Source organism: Cynocephalus volans, chromosome 8 (assembly GCF_027409185.1).
Source record: "Cynocephalus volans isolate mCynVol1 chromosome 8, mCynVol1.pri, whole genome shotgun sequence".
NCBI lineage: Eukaryota > Metazoa > Chordata > Mammalia > Dermoptera > Cynocephalidae > Cynocephalus > Cynocephalus volans.
In genome coordinates this window covers 16,057,889-16,080,027 of record NC_084467.1, presented here as the reverse complement: position 1 = coordinate 16,080,027, position 22,139 = coordinate 16,057,889, and the positions used below count along the sequence as shown (strand labels likewise).

The window sequence follows — 22,139 nt, the reverse complement described above, 5'->3', positions numbered from 1 at the left end:
ACGAAAGAATCATGGACATGGATGAAAACCAAAATATATACATAATATCACAAATGCATTTGATTTTGAAACACTATTCCTGAAAAGGGGTGAAGACCAATAGAAAGGGAATCCTTGTTGGCAGTAAGCTCAGGAGCTAATGTCACTCACTATGATCACATATATCTTTCCAGATCTGGTTTATGTGGTATTTTGTGTGTTTTGTTGTAAACTTCTACATCCCTGGGACTGAGCACAGTGCCCGCCACTCAAATCTTTTTTTTTTTTTTTTTTTTTTAAAGACAATTGGTAAGTGGATCTTAACCCTTGACTTGGTGTTGTCAGCACCACGCTCTCCCAACTGAGCTAACCAGCCATCCCTATATAGGATCTGAACCTGTGGCCTTGGTGTTATCAGCACCACACTCTCCCAAGTGAGCCGCGGGCCGGCCCCTCTGCCACTCAAATCGTGACCCTCTGTTTCCTCCTGAAAAAGATATAGAAGGCAGAATTCTCCCTCTAGGGCTGGTGGGTAAGCTCAGTTGGCTAGAGCATGGTGTTTGGTAACACCAAGGTCAAGGGTTTGGATCCCCATACCAGTCATCCACCAAAAAAAAAAAAAAAAAAAAAACAGAATTCTCCCTCTGGTTTTAACAATTTCATCATCAGAATTTCATTCCTTGGTCTTCTGTCATTTTGACCTGAAACGAATTACTGTCACTGTTTTTTAAATTGCATGTATCAGACGCCAAGGTCCAGGGTTCGATTCCTGTACTGGCTAGCCACAAAAACAGAAAAAAAGTTAAATTCTATGTATCAGAATGAACTTTATGAGCCAGAAACTTGTTAGTCATTATTTAATAGAATTGTGCCCTGTGTTGTTTTCTCTGAATATTCTCAAAATGGAGACTGTGAATTTAGTGATTAGTGAGTCGTGTGTATATGTGTGTGTGTGTGTGTGTGAATTTAGTGATTAGTGATTAGTGAGTCGTGTGTGTGTGTGTGTGTGTGTGTGTGTGTGTGTAATGGAAAGCTAGGAATTAACTTTTTATGCTTTGGGTCCCCTGAGTTTCACAAATTGGATTTGCGGAGAGCAGGACCAACATGTAAACCGTCTCTGGACTCACTGCCGTCAGATGGCTGTGGTGAAACGGTTTCCCAGAGCACTTGACACATGGAACTCAGTAAACACGTACCGTCCGATCACATCCAAAAGAAATTCAAGAATAAAAGTAAGTCTAATATCAGCTAATATTTCTCAAGCGCTGCACTTACTACGGGTCAGGTACTGAGCCGACCACCTGGTCCACGTTAACCCGTTTAAATCCTCACAAGGCTGAGTCAGGCGACAGTAACATTCCTTTACACATGGGGCACTCGAGCATTGCTGGTTAAGGTATTTGCCCAAGGTCCCGCGTCTAGTAAAACGAAGCACTCAGATGTGGGACCGCGTCGCTGGCCATGACAGCTCACTGCTGCCTCTGGAAGGGTCTCCAGATGCTCTGAGACAAAGGGAATGGCCTGAGTGGCTCAAACCTGGCAGCTCAGGAACTCCCCTGAGGCCCTCGAACCCAGGTCTGCAAGTGTTTGTGAAGGTGCTCACCTCCTGGGAGCAGCTTTTCCTCCCACTGGACCTGAGTCCCTGTGTCCTGGCTTTTCTGTAGTGTGGTGCGTGGACAGTTTCTGGTGTTTTCTCTCTGCAGACTTCAGATTTAACACACACCAGAGGCTTGGCCCCCTCGGATATGCTACTTATTTTTTGGCACCTACAGGGCGCCTGGCCTGATGAGAACAGGGCTCTCCAGCTGGGCGCTGTGGCTGACACTCTGGATAGCTTTGCTCCCCCGTGTCCCCCGTCTAAGTGGCTTTCCGTGTAACCCGAAGGGCAGGGTCACGGCCCGGGTGCAGGGATCCACGTTCATTGTGAGACTTCTCGGTGGGTGCCGGGCCAAGCCCGCAGGCTCAACCATTCGTTCCTCTATGAGGACAGCCCGGCGGGCAGAGAGTGACGAAGAGGATGCGCGACACCCCTGTTCCCGGCCTTCCGGGAGGGAACGTGAGCCTAGCCCGGCTCCCCAAAGAGCCGAGTCAAAACGACCATCACTGAATGCCTCCTACGAGCCGGGCTCTGTCCCGCCCTGGGGATGGGAACCCTCCTGTCCGGTGCCACCTGCAGTCGAGTAACAAGTCTTTGCAGAGAGTGGGGAAGTGACCAGTGATCAGGGAAGGCTTCTCGGAGGAGGCGCTGCGGGAGCCCCCGCTTGGATGACGAGGAGGAGCTGGCCAGGGGGAGACGGGGCGAGGAATCTCCAGGAGGAGGGACCCGCAATTGAGACCTGGGGTCCCCAGGACAGGAGGCGTCCTCGGCGGGCGCAGGCTGCCCCTTCGGCCCTTTAAGGCGGAGCGCCGGGGCGCGGGCCGGTATGGGCGGGGCCAAAGCCTTTTGCGACGGTTGATTGGGTGGCGCGGCCGAGCGGAGCGGCGCCGCGGGCGCCGATTGGTGGGTGAGGCCGGGCGCCTCCTCCAGGTGATCCGGTGTGTCTGTTCCCGCGGCCACGTGGGGGGCGCGGGGGCGGCGCAGGCGCGGGAGGCGGCGCGGGGACGCGGGCCGGGGCTGCCGGGCTGGGACTCGAGACGCGGCGGTCGCGGAGAGTGAGCGCGGGGGAGCCGGGCAGGGGCGGAGGCGCTGTGCGCGGCGCAGAGGCGCGGGGAGGGTCCCGTCTCCTCCCTCCGTCTCCTCCCTCCGTCACCGTCGTCAGTCTCCCGTCCCCTCCACCATCGCCCCCTCGTCCCCTCCACCGGCGTCCTGTCCGCCGAGAGCCCCGGCCGCGCTCCCCGCCGGTGACAGCAGTAGCAGGATTGATAGCCCTCGTGGGGAGCGTTGCGCACCGCCCAGGCGCTGGTCCCCTCCGTGGCTGCGGCCCCGCTTCGTCCCGAGCACAGCGCTTCGCGCTCGAACGTCGTCTGCTTTGAGAGGCCGCCCTGGCCCGCGCTGTGGTAAGTGGCGCCCCCGGCACACGCGCGCGTCCCGCATCCCCCTCACCTACTCTGTTTTTCTCCAAATCACTCAACCCCGCCTGGAACGTTGTTGGCTTCCTGTACCACGTCCTCCCGCCCCAGCTCGGACGCTCGGCGACGGCTGGGACTTTGGTCTACTTGCGGCAGTGCCTGGGACTTAGCGGATGCTCAGAAGCAGTTCAGATGGACTGTAATGATCCCCACTTTACAGGTGAGGAACTAGAGGCCGACCTGCCCAAGGTCACACCAGCCAACCTGGGCCCCCACAAGCCACGTTCTTGACCCCTGGCTGCTTGGTCTTCAGTCTCCCCCGATCCTGTGACCTAGGGCAGGTGGGGGTGGGTTGGGGCAGTGGTGGGGGTGTCGACTGGAGTGGCTCTGGCAGCCCCAGACCATCTGGTGGGCGAGGCCGACTGAGAGAGCAGCTATTTTGTAGGTCAGATTCGCCCCAGCACCTGCTTCCTGGCTTCCCCTACCCCTGGACAAGCCAGGATCCACCAAACTCCAAGGGTGGACACCCTGCTTACTTGGGGGAGGGGAGTCTGAGCAGAAGGGCACTGCCATGGCCAGGGGAAGAGCCCCAGAGACCTGATTGCTTTCTAGCTCCCTGCACTTATTCCTTGTGATCTTGGGCAAGTGACTGCCTCCCTGAGCCTCCATTTGCTGAGCGCAGGGTCTGCAGGCTGGGTGGTCTCCCAGGGCGCTGAGGTGGGCCCTCCCTATGGCATAGCTCGACTATGGTGCAGTGGAGCAGAGGGCCTCCGTGCTTGGCCTGTGAAGCAGGTCAACCTGTCCAGTCCCCTGTGTCTAAGCAAGGACACCTGGAAAACCTCAGAGGAGCAAGAGGAGAGGCTCAGCCTCATTCCAAATGTGTCCTGTTTGGAAGATGCTGGCCCGCTGGCCCAGCCAGGCTCCTGTGCAAAACCTCACTAAACAGATCTGGTCCAAAGAGATAAGTGGGTGTTTGTGTCTGGAATGGTTAACAGGTCTGTTTCTAGGGTTAAGGTGAGCCTTCCTGGTCCCCTGGGAACCCCCAGCTCCAGGCCTGGGGCTGAAATGCACTGTGCCCCTCAGTTCTGGGAGGGAGGCTGGGGAAGGGAGAAAGTTCAGTTTCCAGGGAGGCTAAGGACCAGGGGGATGGGGGATGGTGGGCGGGCTGGGGCCCTTAAGAAGGCCTGTGGCCTGGCTCCCCACCCCCACAGCCAGAACACTGGGGAGACCAAAAGCTGCAGCCTGGGATCTGGAGGAGGAGGCTGTTGGCAGCCGCAGACACAGCTGTCTCCGCATGTGCGTGCGTGTGTGATAACCCATGTGGCTGCCTTCCATCTGACACGCTTAGTGCCTGAGGGGCTGTGTCAGCACCGGCAGGATGTGAGCTGCCTCTTGCTCGCTCCCTCCTCCCAGCTCTCTGTTATCGCTTTGCTGGGGTCTTTCTTCCCAGCCCGGTCCTCCCACTTCTACCCAGGCTGCCTGTTCGTCCTCTGTTCTTTTGCTGTCTCCCTTCTGCCCCCAATTTGGTCTTTGGTCTTTGCCTCCTCTCTCTCCCCACCAAGGGCGGTCCCAGCCACATGATGTGATTGTGAAGTTAAAAGGTGGTTTCACTGGAAGTCCCCATCTCCTTACCTTGAACAGGCTCAAGTAGCTTTTGTGCCAGCTGCACATCTAACATTCTTTATTTAAACATAAACTGTACAATAGGTAAAGGACATGGTGTGAAAAATGATCAGGGTCAAAAAGTGGAGGGTGTGACAGCCCAGAGAAGCAGGAGTCCCCTCAGTATAGGAGGGGACCCCAGTAAGGCAGATCCTGCTGTCCTCTAAAGCTCTCTCCTGAACAGCAGGTTTTGGGGTCCCCTGTCCCTGTGAGACTGTATTTATTAAGCATCGGCTGCAAGCTTGGCTGGCATCGTACTGGGTACCTGCTCCTCCATTCAGTTCTTGGTGACTCCTCACATTATCCCAGGTTTGCAGATGAGGACATGTGAGCTCAGAGAGGTGAGGCAGCTTGCCCAAAGTCACAGGGGATTTGACTTGGTCTCTTTGATCCCAAGTCAGTGATTACAAGTAGGCTGGTGAGAGAGAGAGCCAACCAGAATGGGGGACGGAGGTGGGTGACTAAGTTAGCCCCAGGAAAAGGAGCTGAGTCCTTGGAGACCTCGGCAGAGGCATCCAGCCATTCTTTCCCGTAATTGTTGGTCCACTGATGCATTTATTCCACATTTATTGAGCACCAGCTGTGGTCCTGGGCTCTTAAGGGGGAATCCCTGTCCTTGAGGACAGTCTAGTAAGGGAAGTTTAATCCTCTCCTCACTAGTGGATCTGGGAGAGGTGTCCCGGGGAAGACCAGAACCTGGGCTGGGCTGGGGGCGGTGCTCCTTAACTCCCTGGGCCAGTTGTCCACCTTCTCCACACCCTGACTCAGCACCAGGGCACTGTCTGGTTGGGTTCTGATCTTCATGATCTTCAAGGGGCTGGGAGCTTGGGGAAGGGACTGGAGTCATGCTGGGTCGAATGAGCCAGGCGCCTGTCAAGCAAGTCCACAACCTCGTCAGCTCTGGCCACCCGCTTGTGGCCACCCTCGTAGACTACAGAACTTCTGCCCTAGAACCTGCTATGGCTCCCCACTGCCCATAGAACAAAGCCCAAATTCCCTAGGCTGGCATTTAAGGCTGATCCCAAACTGGATCCGGACTGCTGCTCTGGTAAGGTCTATGGCCCCAGCTGCTTTTCTTCCTTTGTGCCTCTGCAGACTCCGTTCTTGCAGTTTTCATACCCCTCCTTTTTGGTGGTACCTTCCCAGGCTGCCCTCCCTCCCCCCGGCACTTTGTACAAGTTGGTTGCCAGTCCCAGACCCCTGCCTCCACCCCCTGGGGGCAGGGCTCATGTCAGATTCCGCTCTGCAACCCAGCCTGGAGCACCATAGTGCTCAGTGATTGCTGAGTGAATGAGCAAGTGACCAGGGCATGAAGTGCCATACCTGTCAGTTCTTTACCCAGACCTCACGTCCTCAGGAAGGGCTCCCTAGCTACAATCTCCTCCCAGCTTGATGCTTCAGATCCTCTTCCCTGCAACACTGTCCAGCATAGAACATGTCTTATTATTTAGTTTAATATTTTTCTCCCCAGTGAGAATGTCGGCTGCATGAGGGCTGGCAGAGGTATCATCATTTATTTCAGGGCTATGTCCCCGGTGCCCAGGACATTGTGGGGCACATAGCAGGTGCTCAGTAAAGATTTGTCAAATGAATGAACGAGAGAATGAACAAACGAACTCGCCGGCTTCTGATGGGGGAGCATCGTGGCTTGCCTGCCTGGGACCAACCTTCTCCCCCTGCCCTTTGCAGCTTCTCTCCTGTGGAGCTCGCAGCCGGGCACCCTGGGGGCCATGCAGAAGGCTGGGGCAAGGGGCCGGAGGGCCTCCGACTGCGGGCCTGCCCCTTATCGGCCCAGGTGCATCACCAAGTTTGCCCAGGTGGGTGGGGCTGCCCCATCTGGGTGTGCTCTGGTGGATGGTCATTGGGTGGCAGGCCCTGGGGGTGGGAGGAGCCGTGGGCCAGGGACGTATTTCCATTTCTTCCTTCCCCGACCTGGGCTTGGGGATGAGTGTGCACACATGAGGAGATGGGACCTCAGAGGCCTTGAGTGGCTTAACCCGGGCCACCTGCTGGAAAGTAGCAAGGCCTGGCCTCTAAGTACCATGCCGTGTCGCTGTTCACAGCTCGCCTGGAAGAGCAGAGTGTGTGTTTGGGGAGAATTTGGAGGATGGGGGTGAGGAGCCATGGGCCTGACTCCCCTTCCTCATTCCCTCCCACCCCCTGCCAAGTAGTACGTGGGCTCCTTCCCCGTGGACAACTTGGGCACACAGGAGAGCGTGTGGCTGGTGCAGCAACAGCTGTGGGCACTGAAGGTGGGTGGGTTGGGGGCTGGGGAGGGCACATCCCTGGTGGGGATCACAGCCTTGGAATGACCCCTGAGACCAGATACACCCCCCTCCCAATCAGAGAAAGGGCAAGTGAGGCCCAGGGAGGGGCAGGACCAAAGGTACTTGGAGAGGTGGCCTAATCAGGACCCACGCCCAGGCTCTGGGAGCCCTGTCACTTATGCCTTTCTCTGTGCCTGTGCCCCACAGCTGGAAGCTACAGATGGGAGATATGGGGGACGGTTGTAACGTGGCCAGCTGTGGCCCTGGCTGGGGTCATTTTCCCGGAGCCATCGACATTTCCCCAGCTCCTGGGGGCACTGGCTGGGACTCAGACCCTGGCAGGGGTGGTAGGGTTGGCTGACCAGCCCTTGGTGATAGTTCTGAGGCTGGGCTGGGCAGGGCCAGGCCTGGGAGATAATGCCTGTTCCCACCAACCCTCTTCCACCCAGGACTGTCCCCGACGCCGGGCCGTCATCCTGAAATTCAGCCTTCAGGGTCTGAAGATCTACAGCGGGGAGCGTGAGGTAGGAGCCTGTGTGGGTGCAGGTGAGACCTGGACAGGGACAGGTGTCCCCTCCCTCAGCTCCAGCATTTCCTTGGAGCCCCCCTGGCGTGCCAGTCTGCTCTGGGCTTTTGGACTTTCTTGCTCCAAGGCTCTCCCATCTCTTCTCTGCAGGCCACCTCCTGGCCTGAGCATCAGGAACATCCAGCCCTGTGACGTTTTTGAAGGTCCCCTCCCCAGCTCTGGCCAGTGGGCTATGGACAGCCTCTCATGGCTGCTGGGGGGCAGACTTGGCCTGGAGCCCGGTTGGGAGCTCCTGCCTGGATGCCCGTCCTCCTCCTGCTGTTCCTTGTCCTCCTCCTGGTGCAAGCCAGCGTCGGCTGAGCGCCAAGTGTGTGCCAGACTGTGCACCCCAAGTGTGGGCTCCACTCACCTAAGACCACAGTGCACATGGCGTCCCAAAGCTGGGCATGGCAGGGCCCTGGGTCAGGCCCTGTGCCACTTGCACGCAGTCTCACTGACCCCCACCAACAGCCCTATCAGAGAGGTGCTAGTATTCTCTCCACTTGACGCCTGTCACAACAGGGGCTCAGAGGACTGTACTCACCTACGCAAGTCACATGGACAGTGACGGGCAGAGCCAGGATTCCAACCCTGGTCATCTCACTCCGGAGACCAGGCGTGTAATCCCAGCATCTGCTGCCACCGCCTTTCTCTGAGACCCCGGCCGGGAATGCTCTGCCCCTCAGTTCCATAACATGGGGGTGATGATTCCCAACCCCCAGGTTGACAGCAGGTGGGCACTGGGGATCCCAAGCCCAGTGGCCACGGGAAGGATGAGGGTTCAGGATTGGACAGGCCTGGAGGAAGGGAGGAGCTCTTCACCCCAGGAACTGGGTGGCCCCGAGCTGGGCACGCAGGCTGGGGGGCGGGCCTGGGAGGCCTATCAGCAGGGGTGTGGGGCCTGTGGGGCTGGTACGCACCAGGCTGGCTCCATCGCAGACCTTCATGCCCGCTGCCTCCACAGATGCTCCTGATGGCCCACGCCCTGAGGCGCGTCCTCTACTCCACCTGGTGCCCAGCCTACTGCCAGTTTGCCTTCATTGCCCGAAACCCACGGAGTCCAGCCAGCAAGCTCTTCTGCCACCTCTTTGTGGGCAGCCAGCCTGGAGAGGTATCTGGGGCCCAAGGCAGGGGACCACCATTGAAGCTGGGGGTTGTGTGTGCTGGGCAGCAGGGACAGAGGCCTTGAGGGCTTAGCCAGGCTGGCCTGAGCCCCCTCCAGGCATGTGCCCCTTACCGCATCAGCTGCCTGTGTGGCTCTACCCACCGAGGGCTCCACAAAGCAAGTCAGTGGCCTCAGCATCCCCAGGGTCTGAAGGTGGGAACCTGGCCACGTGCTTAGGGATTGGAGGTCCCACTGCCCGGCCTTTGCCCTGCCTGGAATGCCCTTCCCCTTCTCATCCTGGCATAGTCCGACTGGCCCTTCAAGGTTCAGCCCACATATCTGTGAAGCCTGCCTTGACTCCTCTGGACTGCCCCTCCCTCTGGGGTCCTGTGACACAAACCATACTCTATCATCAGTCTATCCTTAATTAAGACACTTGAGTACTTTGAGAGTAGAGGCTGGGTCCAGGTCGTGAGCTGTTCCAGTGGTTGGCCCTGTGCAGTTGGGTGGTGGCGAGGGGGTGGGCAGGTGCATCTGGGAGGTCAAAGCCAGTATGATCATCTTGAATGACAGGGCCTTGGCAGCCAATCGTTTGGCAAGCAGAAACTGGGTGTGGTTCCGTCCAGCAGGAGTTTGCTGTCACCCCCATATGTCAAGCCCTTTGCTGGATATTGGGGTGACCAGTGGCTGAGACATGGCCCTTGATCTTTCGAAGCTCCTGGTTCCAACATTTTGGGTCGGGATGGTGTATGTGGTGGGTAGAAGGTGCTGGGCCTGCGCTGGGAGTTTTCTGTCCTCTACTTCATTAGCTCCTCAAAGGAGGTGGGGATGAGGAAACTGAGAGAGGTGTCAGGCTCTGCCCAAGGTCACACAGCAGCTCCTAAGTGACGGAGCCAGGATTGGAATTCAGGTTCTGACTCCAGGGCTTGGGCTCTTAGCCACTCTAAGAGGGCGCAAACACAATGCACAGGGTGAGGGTGCTAAGCTTAGGGGTACGAGAGCATTTGGTGCATGGTTATAGTCTCTGCTCCCAGCGTGATGCCAAGCACAAAGTAGGTGCTCAATATTTGTCAAATGAATAAAGGAAGCTGGTAAGGGAGGCTGCATGGTGGTGAGGTTTTGAAGGATAAGTAGGACTTTTCCCACGGAGAGTGGGCAAGAGCATCCCCAGCCAAGGGGCTGCATGTACCCATAGTACGTGGGTTGGTGCCTAAGAAGCTCCCCAGGAGATCTCTGCCGACTGAGCCCACCTCCCTCCCCTACTCTAGGTCCAGATCCTGCACCTGCTACTTTGTCGCTCCTTCCAGCTCGCTTACCTCTTGCAGCACCCTGAGGAGAGGGCACAGCCTGAGCCCTGCCCAGGGCCTGTAGGGGACATGCCCCCGAAGCCACTGTCCAGTCCTGGGGGCCCCTCTGGCCTGGTGTGGGAGCCCTTCGGCCGTGATCAGCTCTCTCAGAATGTCCATGCACTGGTCTCCTTCCGGCGGCTGCGAGCAGAGGGGCCAATGGGCAGTGGGGTATGCAGCACCCCAGCCAGAGAGTGGGCAGCAGACAAGGGAATTGGGCAAGGGTTTGGGGGTCATGGTGGGGCCGTGGACTTCATTGGGAGGGGGACTTCACCTGGCCTGACAAGGCTGGGACTGAATCTGCCTGCCCATGGGCACCTCTTGGTACCCTAGAAGGAGTTGCCAGAGTTGGAAGGCCGTGGGAGTGCCCGTGGTGCTCGCCTGGGCAATCCCTACTGCTCGCCCACACTGGTGCGCAAGAAGGCCATTCGCAGCAAGGTGATCCGCTCGGGGGCCTACCGAGGCTGCACCTATGAGACTCAGCTGCAGCTGTCGGCTCGGGAGGCCTGTGAGTTGTAGGAGCATGACTGCCTGTGTGCAGCTGGGGCACACACCTGTGTGTACCTGTGCAGTCAGAGAGGGTGGACATGAGTGGATGTTCCTGCAGGGCTGTGGCAACTCCTCCGAGTAGGTGCCTGGGCATGAGTATGTATGCATCTGTGTCCGTGGGCATGAGTGTGCATCCTGGTGTGTGCCTGAGGGCTTGCATCGCTCAGCACATAGCTTTGTGTGGACTTTCACTGGTGAGTGGCTGTGAGTGGGGGTGCTGTGCAGATGTGTCTGTTGGGGGCTGGGTGTGGGCCTATTGGGCGAGGAGGGGAGGCTTGGTAAGGAGACAAACCTGGGGTTGATGGGGCCTGTGGCGGCAGGGCTGGCTGGGCATGGGCAGGTTTAGCCACTCTCCCTCTGACTCCTGGATGGTCTCCATAGTTCCCGCGGCATGGGAGGCCTGGCCTTGGGGCCCTGGTGGCTCCTCGTGCCTGGTGGAGAGTGAGGGCAGCCTGACGGAGAACATCTGGGCCTTTGCTGGCATCTCCAGGTAGGAGGGGCCTGGCCCAATGCCCAGTCCCTTGGGGTGGGCAGGGAAATGGGCTTTGGGCTTCCCCAGGGCCCTGACATGAGCACACTCCTGTGCGTGGACAGACCACTCCCAGCCTCGGTGACCTCAGGCCTGGGACTTCACCACCCTGGGCCTCAGTTTTCTCAAGTGTAAAATGGGGATAATGAAAAGACCTTCATCCCAGGCTGTGGAGGTGATCAGTGAGGTCATTCAGGTAAAGCCCTCAGCACCTGGCCTGGCACAGGGCTAGAGCTCCCTAACAGCTCTTTAAACCTCTCTTCTGACGGGGTCTTAAAACTGTTAGCAATTAAGGACCCCTTGGAAACCTTTTAAGTTTCTAAAAGCTTCCTTTGAGCGGCTACTCCAGGCCAGGCACTGTGTTTTTAAGGGCATTTAATCCTCAGGCAGGACCGTAAATCCAAAGCAACCTGAGGAGGGTCCAGACTAGGGGTCCTGCCTTCAGCCTGTCCCTTTTGTGCCCGCAGGCCCTGTGCTCTCGCCCTGCTGCGGAGAGATGCGCTCGGGGCCTTCCTGCTGTGGCCCGAGCCGGGCACCAGCGGCCAGTGGTGCCTGTCAGTGCGGACGCCCTGCGGCGTGGTGCCCCACCAGGTGTTCCGGACCCACCTGGGCCGCTACTGCCTGGAGGTGAGTGCCCATAGCCTGAGTCCCTGGCCCCGCCCCGCCGCCGGCCCCACCCCTTTCCGAAGTCCTGAGCCGGCCTCACCCTCATCCCGGTCCCTCATTGGCTTTCCCTGGCCCCGCCCCTTGTCCCACTCTCAATCCCTCCTCCACTGCCCCACTCCTTGCTCGTTGGCCCTGTTGGCCTCCCCTCTGCTTTTCTTTGCTGGCTGCACCCTGTCCTAAAGGCTCTAGAAGGACAAGGTTCCTGGTGACCAAGGGTCCCCGTTTCCAGAGAGGGCTCTCAGAGGGTACCTGTAGTAGAGTCTTGGGGGTCACACCGCACATTTCTACAGGGATCCTAGCTTTTAAAAGCCTTGCTTTCCCACCCCTAGCAGAGGAGGAAATTGACTCAGAGAGGGCAGGGGCTGGCCTGAGCTCACACAGCCTCTGAGTGTATGGTCTGGAGTCTTGTCCTGCCCATGAGTTTCCAGGGACTGGGATGGGGTGGTGAGGCTTTTCACATGTGTGCCCTTACTCCTGAGCTGAACACCTCAGTTCTGCCCAGGCTGGGAAGACAGAGAGAGGAAATGGTCACCAGCTCTGCGTGACAGCACGTGACCTCTCTGAACTCTATTTCCTACTCTCTAAAATGGGCAGACTGCCGTGGAAAGGGGTGTCTGGTGTCTGGCATGTGCCAGGAGGATGGGGACTGGAACTGAAGCCCCTGCATCCCCTAGCACCTGCCAGCAGAGTTCCCCAGCCTGGAGGCCCTGGTAGAGAACCATGCTGGCACCGAGCGCAGCCTCTTCTGCCCCCTCGACATGGGCCGCTTGAACCCTGCCTACGAGGAGCAAGACCGTGGGCCCGAAGGCAGGCTGCCCCGGACTCTGCGGCCCCTCAGCCATGCCAAGTCGGAAGCAGAACTGCAAGGCCTGGGCTAGGAGGCCAGGCCCCACACCCACAGGCCTGGTCTTGTCCTGGCTCCTGGGCCTCAGTGGCTGCTCTGCCTTTCATACACCCTGCTGGTCACCAGTTCCATCCAGTCACTGCCCTTGGACCAGTCTTCCATTGCTTCACTGTCTGTGGGAGGGGAGCCCTGAGATTGGGGATTGCCAGTGGCTTCTCACAGGACATGTAGCCCACTGAGATTCCAGGAGGGGCAGGCAAAGATTCAGGCTTCCGATAACTTGCTGGGTGACTTTGGTTGCTTGTCATTTCCAGGCTTCCACTTCATTCCCAGGATGGGAGCTTTCCGAGGTGGTTGGGGAGGTTTGTTCGTGATGGAGGTGCAGCCCTCTCCTAAGGAGGCCAGGCCTTGGGGCCCTAGCTGGGAGTCTCCAGAGAGCTCCTGACAGAGGAAACCAGTTTGGGGAGGCAGGAGTGAGTGCTCACTTTGGGCCAAGATGGGGGGTGCGCCCCCCTCTCTGTGATAAAGCAGAGGTGACTGGCGCTTGTCGGCGGGGAGACTGGGCCCAGCTACACCCAGGTTGACTGACAGGATGTGGCCTGTTTCTCATGCATCTGAGGTGAAGGAGTCTTCCCTTGAGTTCTGGGGAGTGGGAGCTTAGGAAGGTACAGAAAGGGCAGATGGACTAAGAGTCGTGCCACCCAAAGCCCACGTATGGGTGGATACCAGTGTGCAGGAAGGGACGTGGACCCAGCAGGTGGGGCAAAGAATCCCAGTGTATTGCCTGGGAAGGCTGGTTAGTCTCCGCCTAAAACCACAGGGTTGTGATCCCTGCTTTCTCAGAAGGGATGCCCCGTCTCATCCTGTCCCCCACGCCCCAGTGCTCATTTCTTTTAGCCATTTTACTGGGAGGGGCCAGGAGTGAACCACAGGCTTAGAGAGATGACCAGAGCCCTGCCCAACTCATCCTGCAGACCGCAGTCAGTTTGGTGGCCGTTTGGGGAAGCTGCCTGATGCTGGCATGTCTCTTAACTTGGCACTGACCATGGTCGTCAGGGGCTACCACATCTTGCCAAGCCAGCCCTGTTGGGGATGGAGTCAGAGCACAGCCATGCAAGGTAGAACTCGTGGGGGCCCTGCCAGTGGGAGCTTGGCCTCAGTGGGCAGTGGGAGATCCAGAGAAACGATTCTAGTCTAAAACAATGGCCCTACTGACAAACCCAGGTATCCCCTTTGTAAGTAAACTTGATGGACAAATATGCATCTACCGAATTGAGTTATGGAACAAGTTCATTTTGGATGAATTAATGTTTTTGAGGCAGGGACCTAGTTGTGAGTCTGGGGCTGCCCTCTCCTCCATCTGAGAGTGGGATGCAACTGTTCAGTGCCTTGAAAGTAACAGATTTCTGACTCCTGGAAAGAAGAGGGCAGCCTCAACAATAGGAAGAAGGGAGGCACAGCTGGAGATTGACAAGGCAGCCTACCCCAGGCTCAGGCCTGCTGTTCCCAGCTTCCAGCCCCCAACTCAGCACGTGATCTGGCCTAACGATCTTGTCACTTTCTTGCAAGTGAGATGTCCAATTGTAAGGGATAGCGAGAAGCTGTCCTTTGGGGGCTCTTTTCACTGCAAACACAACACTGATTTTACACTGAACGTGAATGGGAAGCTGGGGTCCATTTTACAGCCATCGCTGGAATCATCCCCTTCCTGGACAAAGCCCTGGTCTCTGGTGGGAGGCCCCAGCCTCACGTTCCCCTGGCAAGGAGAGGGATTAGTGCTATCCTGTGACTAGGATTACAGAGACATGCATTTCAGGAGACCGGGTAATTGGCCCAGGCTTGGACCAAGGCTCACCTCTACAAGGGATGGGTTTTGTTGTGTGAATTGTCTGCATGAATAAGGTATCAGGGGAATGTCCTGCACACTGGAGGGACCAGCCTTCCCCAGCCACTCTAACGTTCCTCCAAACAGCTCTGTTGATCATGTGTTATGAATGGGGCAAGGTTTTTGGCCTGTGTATGCAGACTCCTTAATGTCTTATAGACCACAGTTTTCTCTTTGTTCCAACCAGCACCACCTGGGTAGCCCAGCTCTCCTTTCTGTGTGGACTTGAAACAAATAAAATGCATTTCTTCAGATTGTCTAGTACAGACTTTTCCTTTGAAAGGGAAGATTTTCGTCCAGATTACCTGTTTTGTTTTTGTTTGCCAAACAAATACCTTCAGTTGGTGCTAAATGGTGAGCCAGACAGAAGTCCTGTCCTCAAGGGCTCAAGGAATGGGGTGGGTAGACTTAATCAAATCATGTCCCTCTCCTGCTGTAAACCCTCAGTGGATATTTCCTATTGGAAAAAGACTCCAATCCTCATGCTCTGGCAACTCGGGCTTGCTTTCTGCTCCTTCAGCATGCCACGGCCTTTGCACAGCCTGGACGGATTTCCTTGTCCTCCCCTCCCTCCGTCTGGTTAACTCCTCAACCATCATATTTCAGCTTCAGTCTCATGAGGCGGGTCATGACCCCTTAGGCTGAGTGAGGTTCCTCTTTTAGGTGTTCTGTAGAACTGGCTCTTTATACTGTGACTACTCTTTCATTTACAAGGTTTTGTTTGTGGTACTTTTGTTTCCAGTGTCAGTCTCCCCTGCTAGACTATGGGCTCCAGGAGGGCTGTCTCCCCAGCATCTGTCACAGTACCTGGCATTTAGCCGACAGTTTCTATGCAAAAGGGAGTCTAGAGGAGGCGTCACCGAGCCGCTCTTCTGGCTGGGGGGACTTGTGCTGAGCCTGTAGGGATAGGCCAGACGGTCTCTCCAGCCAAAAGACTTTGGCTCCTAAACGTTTTGTTTCAAAATCTTTAAAAACGAGGATGGCATCAGAGGAAGCTTTGCTCTGTGCAGGCGGCTGTGGGCTCTGGGCAGCCTTCCCTTGAGTCAATACAGGATGTCGATAAAGGAGACCGCAAGGTCCTTGTCGCCTTTCTCCGTACGTCTCCAACCCTTGAGTACGCTCCGTCTTCCGCCCGTTGGGTCTCTCTAGCTCCGAGGTGGAGTGGAGCCTGAGCACCCCTTCTTAGCTGTGCAACCTCGGGCAGGTTGCTTAACCTCTCTGAACTGCGGCTGTGAGGACTGGGAAAGCTAACGCACGTGAAAGCTCCTGGCACGGAGCAAAGCCAGTTCCGGGGCTCCCTGGAGGCCGCCCACGCGCGCCAGCCTCCAGCGCGGGGATCTCCCTGGCCGGGTGCCCGGAACGCGCGGACGTCCGCCGGAGCCGCCCCTGTGACGCCACGGGCGTTGCCCAGCAACGGCGAACGCCGCGGCCGCGTGCGTGCGAGCCTGCGGGCGGTGGGGCGGCTCCCGGGGCTCGGGTCGTGCGGCGGCGCCTGCAGCGCGGATCCCCCACTTCCCTGCCCGGGCTGGGCCTCCGGGACGGGCGAGCCCGGGCGCGGGAGGCGGCGGCGGCGGCCTCGGCTCCGGTCCCGCGACTCCCCCGCCGCCCGCCTCCGTCTCTCGGGGCGCCCCCTGAGCAGTCCCATCGCGTGCCCCGGGCGCGGCGCCATGGCCTCGGAGTCGGTGAAGGTGGTGGTGCGCTGCCGCCCCATGAGCCGGCGGGAGCGGGAGCTGAACTGCCGGCCCGTGGTGGCGGTGGACGGCGCGCGCGGCTGGTGCTTCATCCGGAACCCCGGCGCCCCCGACGAGCCCCCCAAGCAGTTCACCTTCGACGGCGCCTACTGCATGGACCACGTCACCGAGCAGATCTACAACGAGATCGCCTACCCGCTGGTGGAGGTGAGGGCGCCGGCAGGCCGCCCGTGAGACCCGCAGGGCAGGGGCCCCGGGGACCGGGCGGGCAGGCCCTCCTGCAGGGGCGCAGGGGGACAGCAGCAGGTTGGTCTGCAGGCTTCTGTCCAGGCAGGAGGCAGCTGGAACCAGCCCAGAGTGTCACATCCAGGTCTCTACTGTCCCCGACGCCGAAGCTGGTCCTCAAACCGGCCCCCCCAGCCCCCTTTGCACAAGAATACCAGCCCCCTCCCCACCTCCCTCATCTGAGGCCTTCAGGACCCTGAAGGCTGCGGCCACTTCCCTCCCAAGAGCCCCAGTCCCCTCCGTCCCCTCCTCCCCCTTCTCCCACCTCCCCACCCCCGCCCCAGGCCATGGTCTCTGCCTGCTCCGCCTTCCAGCCCTGCGTTCAGAATCCTCTCCCCCAGCTCACCGTCATCCTCCCTTGGCCTTTCTGAGAGGTGCTGGCTGGAGCAGGCCGACTCCGTACGTAGTGGGGGAGAGATCTCGCTGGTCCCCTGCTTCTGCAGAGAAGGCCTCTGGCTTGGCCTTTGTCTTGGAGACCTATAGCTTTGGTCTCACACCTTCCTTCTCAGTGTTTGAACAACAGGGAGGCGACAACAGTGCCTGGCTTTACAGGCTTTGCTCACACTAGGTAGCTCATCTGTGCTTCGTAACAGGGAAGGCACTTACATTTCCCACATGGGGAGACTGAGGCCCTGAAGGAAGAAACTTGCCCGGGCCCCCACAGTGAGTTCTGGCAGAGGTGGGGCTGGGCCTACGCCTCCTCTCTCCTGGCTAGAGCTCTTTCCTTTCTACCAGCATCTCCCCACTGTTCAGCGATGTCATGGGTTGTTTCACGAAGAAAAGGAGGTCTGGGCAATACCGTGTGCGCCCTCCCTTGCTCGAAGCTTCACAGGACCTGTTAGGATATCTGAGGCTCTGAGAAATCCTGCAGCAAAAAAAACCAGTTTGACTTATTTAACCTAGAATTTCTGAAACATGTTTCACCATGGGACCATTCTATTCTGGCTGACAGGCCAATTAACATCCCCGAGAACACCTCCTTTTGCTACCCCATCTCTTCTGCCAAGAGTTAGTCAAAACCCTTGAGAGAGCTGATGAGCTCTGAAGCCCAGAGCTTCCCAATGGTCAGCACCTGACCAGAGACGATGTCCAGGGCTCTCCCCAGGGAATGGCCTTAGGTTCTGGGGATAGCCAGGTTGTCCTGCCTCACTCCCAGGCTGGGAAAGGACCCCAGGGGTCATCTGCTCCAACCCTTCTCCCCTGTCGCGTCCTTGAATATGCACCACATGGAGGACCAGCCCTGCTTGCAGGTCTCCACTGATAGGACTTCACTCTTCCCAAAGCAGCTCGTTCCACCTTTGTTTCTTGGTTTGTAGAAGACAATTCTGCACAGTGAATCCCAGCTGGCCTCCCTGAAGCTTTGAGCGACCTGCTCTGGCTCTGTCCCCAGGGCTCCCAGAGCACCTCCGCTCCCTCTGTCTAGGGTTGGCCCCTGGGAAACTTGAAGATGGTGTTCTTTTTGGCTTTGCCTCCTGCCTTGCTCATGGGTGAGGTCTTGGTCTCTTCGTCATCCTGGAAGTAATCCCCTGGGCAAGGCTCCTTTATCAGGTCCCTAGGAAGCCCCAGCCCAGAGAGGGAGACATTAAGGACATAGTGACAATCCTATCAAATCTCTCTTCCAGCTCTCCCTTCACTCCTGGATTTTGCTGGTACTTGGGGTTCTCTGTTAGACGGCTGCCTCTGGACATTCCACAGAGCCTCAGAGTCGACATAACATATTCATTCATTCACTCATTCATTCATTCAGCTCACTAAATGACTAAATAGCATCCCCATACCAGGCCCCATCGGCATCGCCCCTCGGCATGAGGAGCACCATGGTAAAGGAGACACGGACTCAGCCCTCAGCAAGCTCGTGGTCAGGCGGAAGAGCAGCTAAGCTAATAATTACTATCTGGGGTGATGAGTAGGGGAAGCCCAAGAGGCTTTGGCAGCATAGAGTAGGCTGGCAAATTCGATTGGGAGGGGAGGGCGGGGAGGACTCTGGAAGAGGTGAGGTCTAAGCTGAGACCTGGAGATAAATAATAGCACAGGTGGACATGGCAGAGCCCAGGGTGGAGGCACCGAATGGTGAGCATTTAGGACCTGCTCCACGTGTGCTTGTCCTTTGGGGATCTGGAGGGCTCGATTGATGTGTGAGACTTTCCTGAAGTCTTTGTTTTGCCTTAGAAATGCATGTAAAATGGCTTTCTACTTAACTGCAGAGCAGTAGTATTCTACAGAACTTTCTGTGATGATAGAAATGTTCTGTATCTGTGCTGTCCGATTAGGTACCTACTAGCCATGTGCGGCAAATTGAATTTAAGTAACCACGTGTGGCTCATGGCTACCACCTTGGATGACAGCTCTATGGCAGTGCTTTCCCATACAAGTACAACGTGAACCACATACGTAACTTAAATTTTTCTAGTAGCCACAGTTTAAGTCATCAAAGGAAAAAGTAAAAAAAACCTAATTTTCATAATATATTTTACTTAACCTAATATATCCAAAAGATTACCATTTCACTAAAATATAAAAATAGATATTATGATCATTATATGAAAACTATTAGTGAGATATTTTACATTCTTCATACTAAGTCTTTGAAAACTGGTCTGTATTTTACACTGATAGCACATCTCAATTTGGATGCTGAAGTTTCAATGCTTAAAATGAAACACAAAAAATAAAGTTGTGTTTAATGGGCAAATATTTTATACTGCTTTAGATTTTGAATTTGAATTAATTAAAATACAGTAAATGCAGTTCCTCAGTCCCGCCGGGCATGCGGCTAGTGTGGCTGCCGCCGTGGCCCGTGCACCGTGCAGCGCGGCTGTTGGGATCTTCACAGAGAATCCCTTCCCCACGCTCGGGTAACACACGCTCCCAGGGCTGCTTCTGCGTGTTGTTCCTGGGGCTTCTCATGCTCCCTGCTCTCCCCACACATGGGTTTGGGAAGCCCGGCCTTGGGTCCTGGTTGGGTAATCTCTCTGCCACTACCTGTCGTCCCCACTTCAGGGGGCCGGTGCACATGGGAGCCCACTGCCCTCTGATGAGCTGCAGGAACCTGCACAGTGGTCACGGTGTTCTTGGACAAAGGAGAGGTGCTCATTCATTTCTGCCCTATAAAAATGAGGCCTTGCCCTTTCCAGGAGCTGTGAGTGGCGACTTCCAGCCTTCCCTCACCAGCAGATCCCGGGGATGCCCAGCCCTGTTTTGGTCGACTGCATGGGTCTTTGCAGTGCAACCGGATGTAGGTGCCATGGGGTCCTTGGGCCCTGGGAACAGTTCTCTGGGCTCACCTTCTGATGACGCAGGACCCACCCCTGCCCCATACTAAGTTCTAGAGTTCTTGACGTCATGAAGTCTGTGAGAGCAGGGGCTGTGTCCACCTTGTTCACTGCTCTGTCCCCAGCCAGAGCACAGTGCCAGGCACAGAGAAGACAGCGGTGCCTATGGGAAGAATAAATGCATCAATGAGTGAAGAATGAGTTTGCAGATGGCACCTGGTTTGCTCCTGTCTTCCTTCCCAGCCTCATCTTCCACCCCCTTGCCCCAATCTCCCCTGCTGTCAACACCTCACCTCTGTGTCTCTGCTCAGGCTGTCGCCTAACTGGACTGCCTTCCTCTTGCTGTCCCCTGTCAAAATCCAACCACCTATCAGCTCCCCCAGTTCTACCCGATTTTTGCTCCCCAGAAGGCTCCGCCTAGTTCTCCCACTCTGTCCTGTTTTCCCTTGCGTGCACACCCTCTCCTTGCCTGTTGCCTGAACTTCTGTCCTTACTGACACCTCCACTGCCTGGAATGAGGCCACTCGGATGTGTCAGCCTCCCACCTTCCAGACACCTAGTGAGCACCTCTGGATGCCAGCACTCCCTGTGCTGATGCATGAAATAATTCTCATGTAACCCTGGCAACAGCCTTCGCAGGAGGTGCTCCTTGTATCCTTTATTACAGATGAGGAAACTGAGGCTCAATGTGCCTGAGTAAGACCAGCCTGAGACACACTGTCAGAAAAAGGTGGAGATGGGATTTGAACCCAGGTAGCCAGGCTCCATGGCACCAGCTCTTATCTTGAGGACAGAGCCGTGCCTTGTCATCTCTCTGCTCCCTCCCCAGCCTAGTGCAAGCATGCAGAGTCCTGCATGCAGAGTCCCGCATGCATGCAGAGTCCCATCCCCTTCTGTGGTTAGGAGCAGCTGGGCAGCGGGCTCTGGCTTTGGCTTCCTCCCATGCAGGGTGTCACTGAGGGCTACAATGGCACCATCTTTGCCTACGGCCAGACGGGCAGTGGGAAGTCCTTCACCATGCAGGGCCTGCGAGAGCCCTCCTCCCAGAGAGGCATCATCCCCAGGGCCTTCGAGCACATTTTTGAGAGCGTCCAGGTATGGGCTTTGTGGAGGGGAAGGGCAAGGCTGGTGGCACAAATGGTCCCCAGGGCACTCCGGACCTGCTGCATGGACCCGAGGACGTGATCAGAGCCTGGCCTTGACTCTGCACAGAGCAGCGGAAGCGAGGCAGGCTCTGGTTTCTGAAAAGGTGTGGGAAAAGGACTTAAGACTAAGAAAACTCTCTCTACCCATTCCATCTTTTTCTCCTGCCGTTTTTGGATTTTAACATTTTATTTACATTTCACGTGGATATGATGACCCCGAGCACAGGGGAGAGATGTGGTTGTCACCATCATAGCTTCCCTTTTTATTGAGCAGTAACTACGGATCAAGCCTTGTGCGAAGCCCTTTGCATAATTATGTCGCTGAACCCCCAGTAAACCCGGTGGTAACTTATATCCCCATTTTCGAGATAGGGAGGCTGGAGCTTAGAGCCCTTATGGGCCAGGTCAAGACTGGGCTCTGAATAAGTCTCAGTGTCCAGGCGGCAGGTGAGAATTGCCCTGGCGACCATTCATGGCAACGTGCAGAGAGCCCTGTGTCCGGGAAATGGCAGAGTGGGGACTGTGACCCTGGTCAGCAGAGCTCCTTGTGGTGGCTCACAGGAACATCTAGGGACTGGGAGAGCTGCCAGGGATCAGCCCAGAGCCAGTGCTTGGTCCAGGCCTTCCCCGTGGCCTCGGTTTTTCTACCCAAACAATGGGGAGGCCTCAGTTTCCTCTCCCATGAGCTTGCAGACAGAGCATTAGACAAGCAAATAGCAATCTGAAAATTATGCAACTCAGAGAGGCCCAGGGGTCCACCAAGCCGGAGAGGAGGGGAGAGCTTGGCAGGAGGTCAGGCAGGGCAAGGTGGGGTTGGGGACTCCTCTCAGTCTGACGTGCTCTCTCCTCCCATGATGTCTTGGCTGCAGAGGGCTCAGGGTCAGGCCTGGCCGCAGGTAGCCTGGTGCTCAGATGCCTCTGTTTTTTCTGTTCATGCCATGCAGTGTGCAGAGAACACCAAGTTCCTGGTCCGGGCCTCCTACCTGGAGATCTACAATGAAGATGTCCGTGACCTGCTGGGGGCTGACACCAAGCAGAAGCTGGAGGTGGGGACAGACGGGGTGCGGGCAGGGGCAGTGGTCGGGGGAAGTTGGCATCCGGTATGCTCCCTTAGAAATACGGAGAAGGTGTCCTGAGGGCACAGGCACTGTTCAGACTAGAGTGGGGACTTTCGAACTTGAATTTTGGAGTATCCTCAATCAGAGTCCATGATGCAGGGATGGGGTTAATGAGCCTCCTGCCAGCACGTGAGGGAGGCCTGGACCTCACGCTGGGTGATGGCACCTATATCTGTTGAAAGGGATGGAGTTTTGTGATAGATTTCATTTGAAAAAAGAGTT

At 56.8% G+C, this 22,139-nt stretch overlaps 2 protein-coding genes across 4 annotated transcripts in view; both read left to right on the top strand.

Moving 5' to 3' along the window:
- The first annotated feature begins 2,609 nt into the window (after positions 1-2,609).
- Positions 2,610-14,660, top strand: SH2D5 (SH2 domain containing 5). Of its 2 annotated transcripts, XM_063104911.1 has the most exons (11): positions 2,610-2,976; positions 3,100-3,208; positions 6,340-6,467; positions 6,822-6,902; positions 7,367-7,441; positions 8,447-8,593; positions 9,856-10,104; positions 10,267-10,441; positions 10,864-10,972; positions 11,479-11,638; positions 12,352-14,660. In XM_063104911.1, the coding sequence occupies exons 2-11, from the start codon at positions 3,181-3,183 to the stop codon at positions 12,553-12,555; spliced, it is 1,356 nt and encodes a 451-aa protein (XP_062960981.1). In that variant the 5' UTR covers positions 2,610-2,976; positions 3,100-3,180; the 3' UTR covers positions 12,556-14,660. The 2 variants fall into 2 exon arrangements, with proteins under 2 accessions (XP_062960981.1, XP_062960980.1); XM_063104910.1 differs by having other exon boundaries at positions 2,610-3,208.
- Positions 14,661-16,073: 1,413 nt separating this feature from the next.
- The window catches only part of KIF17 (kinesin family member 17), a 40,673-nt gene continuing 34,607 nt past the window's right edge, over positions 16,074-22,139 (top strand). For both annotated transcript variants that reach the window (XM_063106302.1, XM_063106303.1), the window contains exons 1-3: positions 16,074-16,304; positions 20,603-20,749; positions 21,744-21,845. In XM_063106302.1, the coding sequence (XP_062962372.1) occupies positions 16,074-16,304; positions 20,603-20,749; positions 21,744-21,845 (480 nt within the window). The remainder of the gene's footprint in view (positions 16,305-20,602; positions 20,750-21,743; positions 21,846-22,139) is intronic.

What these genes read in the sequence shown, in the direction of transcription:
- SH2D5 (XM_063104911.1), top strand. Translation starts at nt 3,181, where the DNA reads ATGGACTGTAATGATCCCCACTTTACAG. An exon ending in TCTACAGCGGGGAGCGTGAG is followed by an intron (nt 7,442 to 8,446) that starts GTAGGAGCCTGT and finishes CTGCCTCCACAG; the next exon opens with ATGCTCCTGATGGCCCACGC. An exon ending in GCTGTCGGCTCGGGAGGCCT is followed by an intron (nt 10,442 to 10,863) that starts GTGAGTTGTAGG and finishes TGGTCTCCATAG; the next exon opens with TTCCCGCGGCATGGGAGGCC.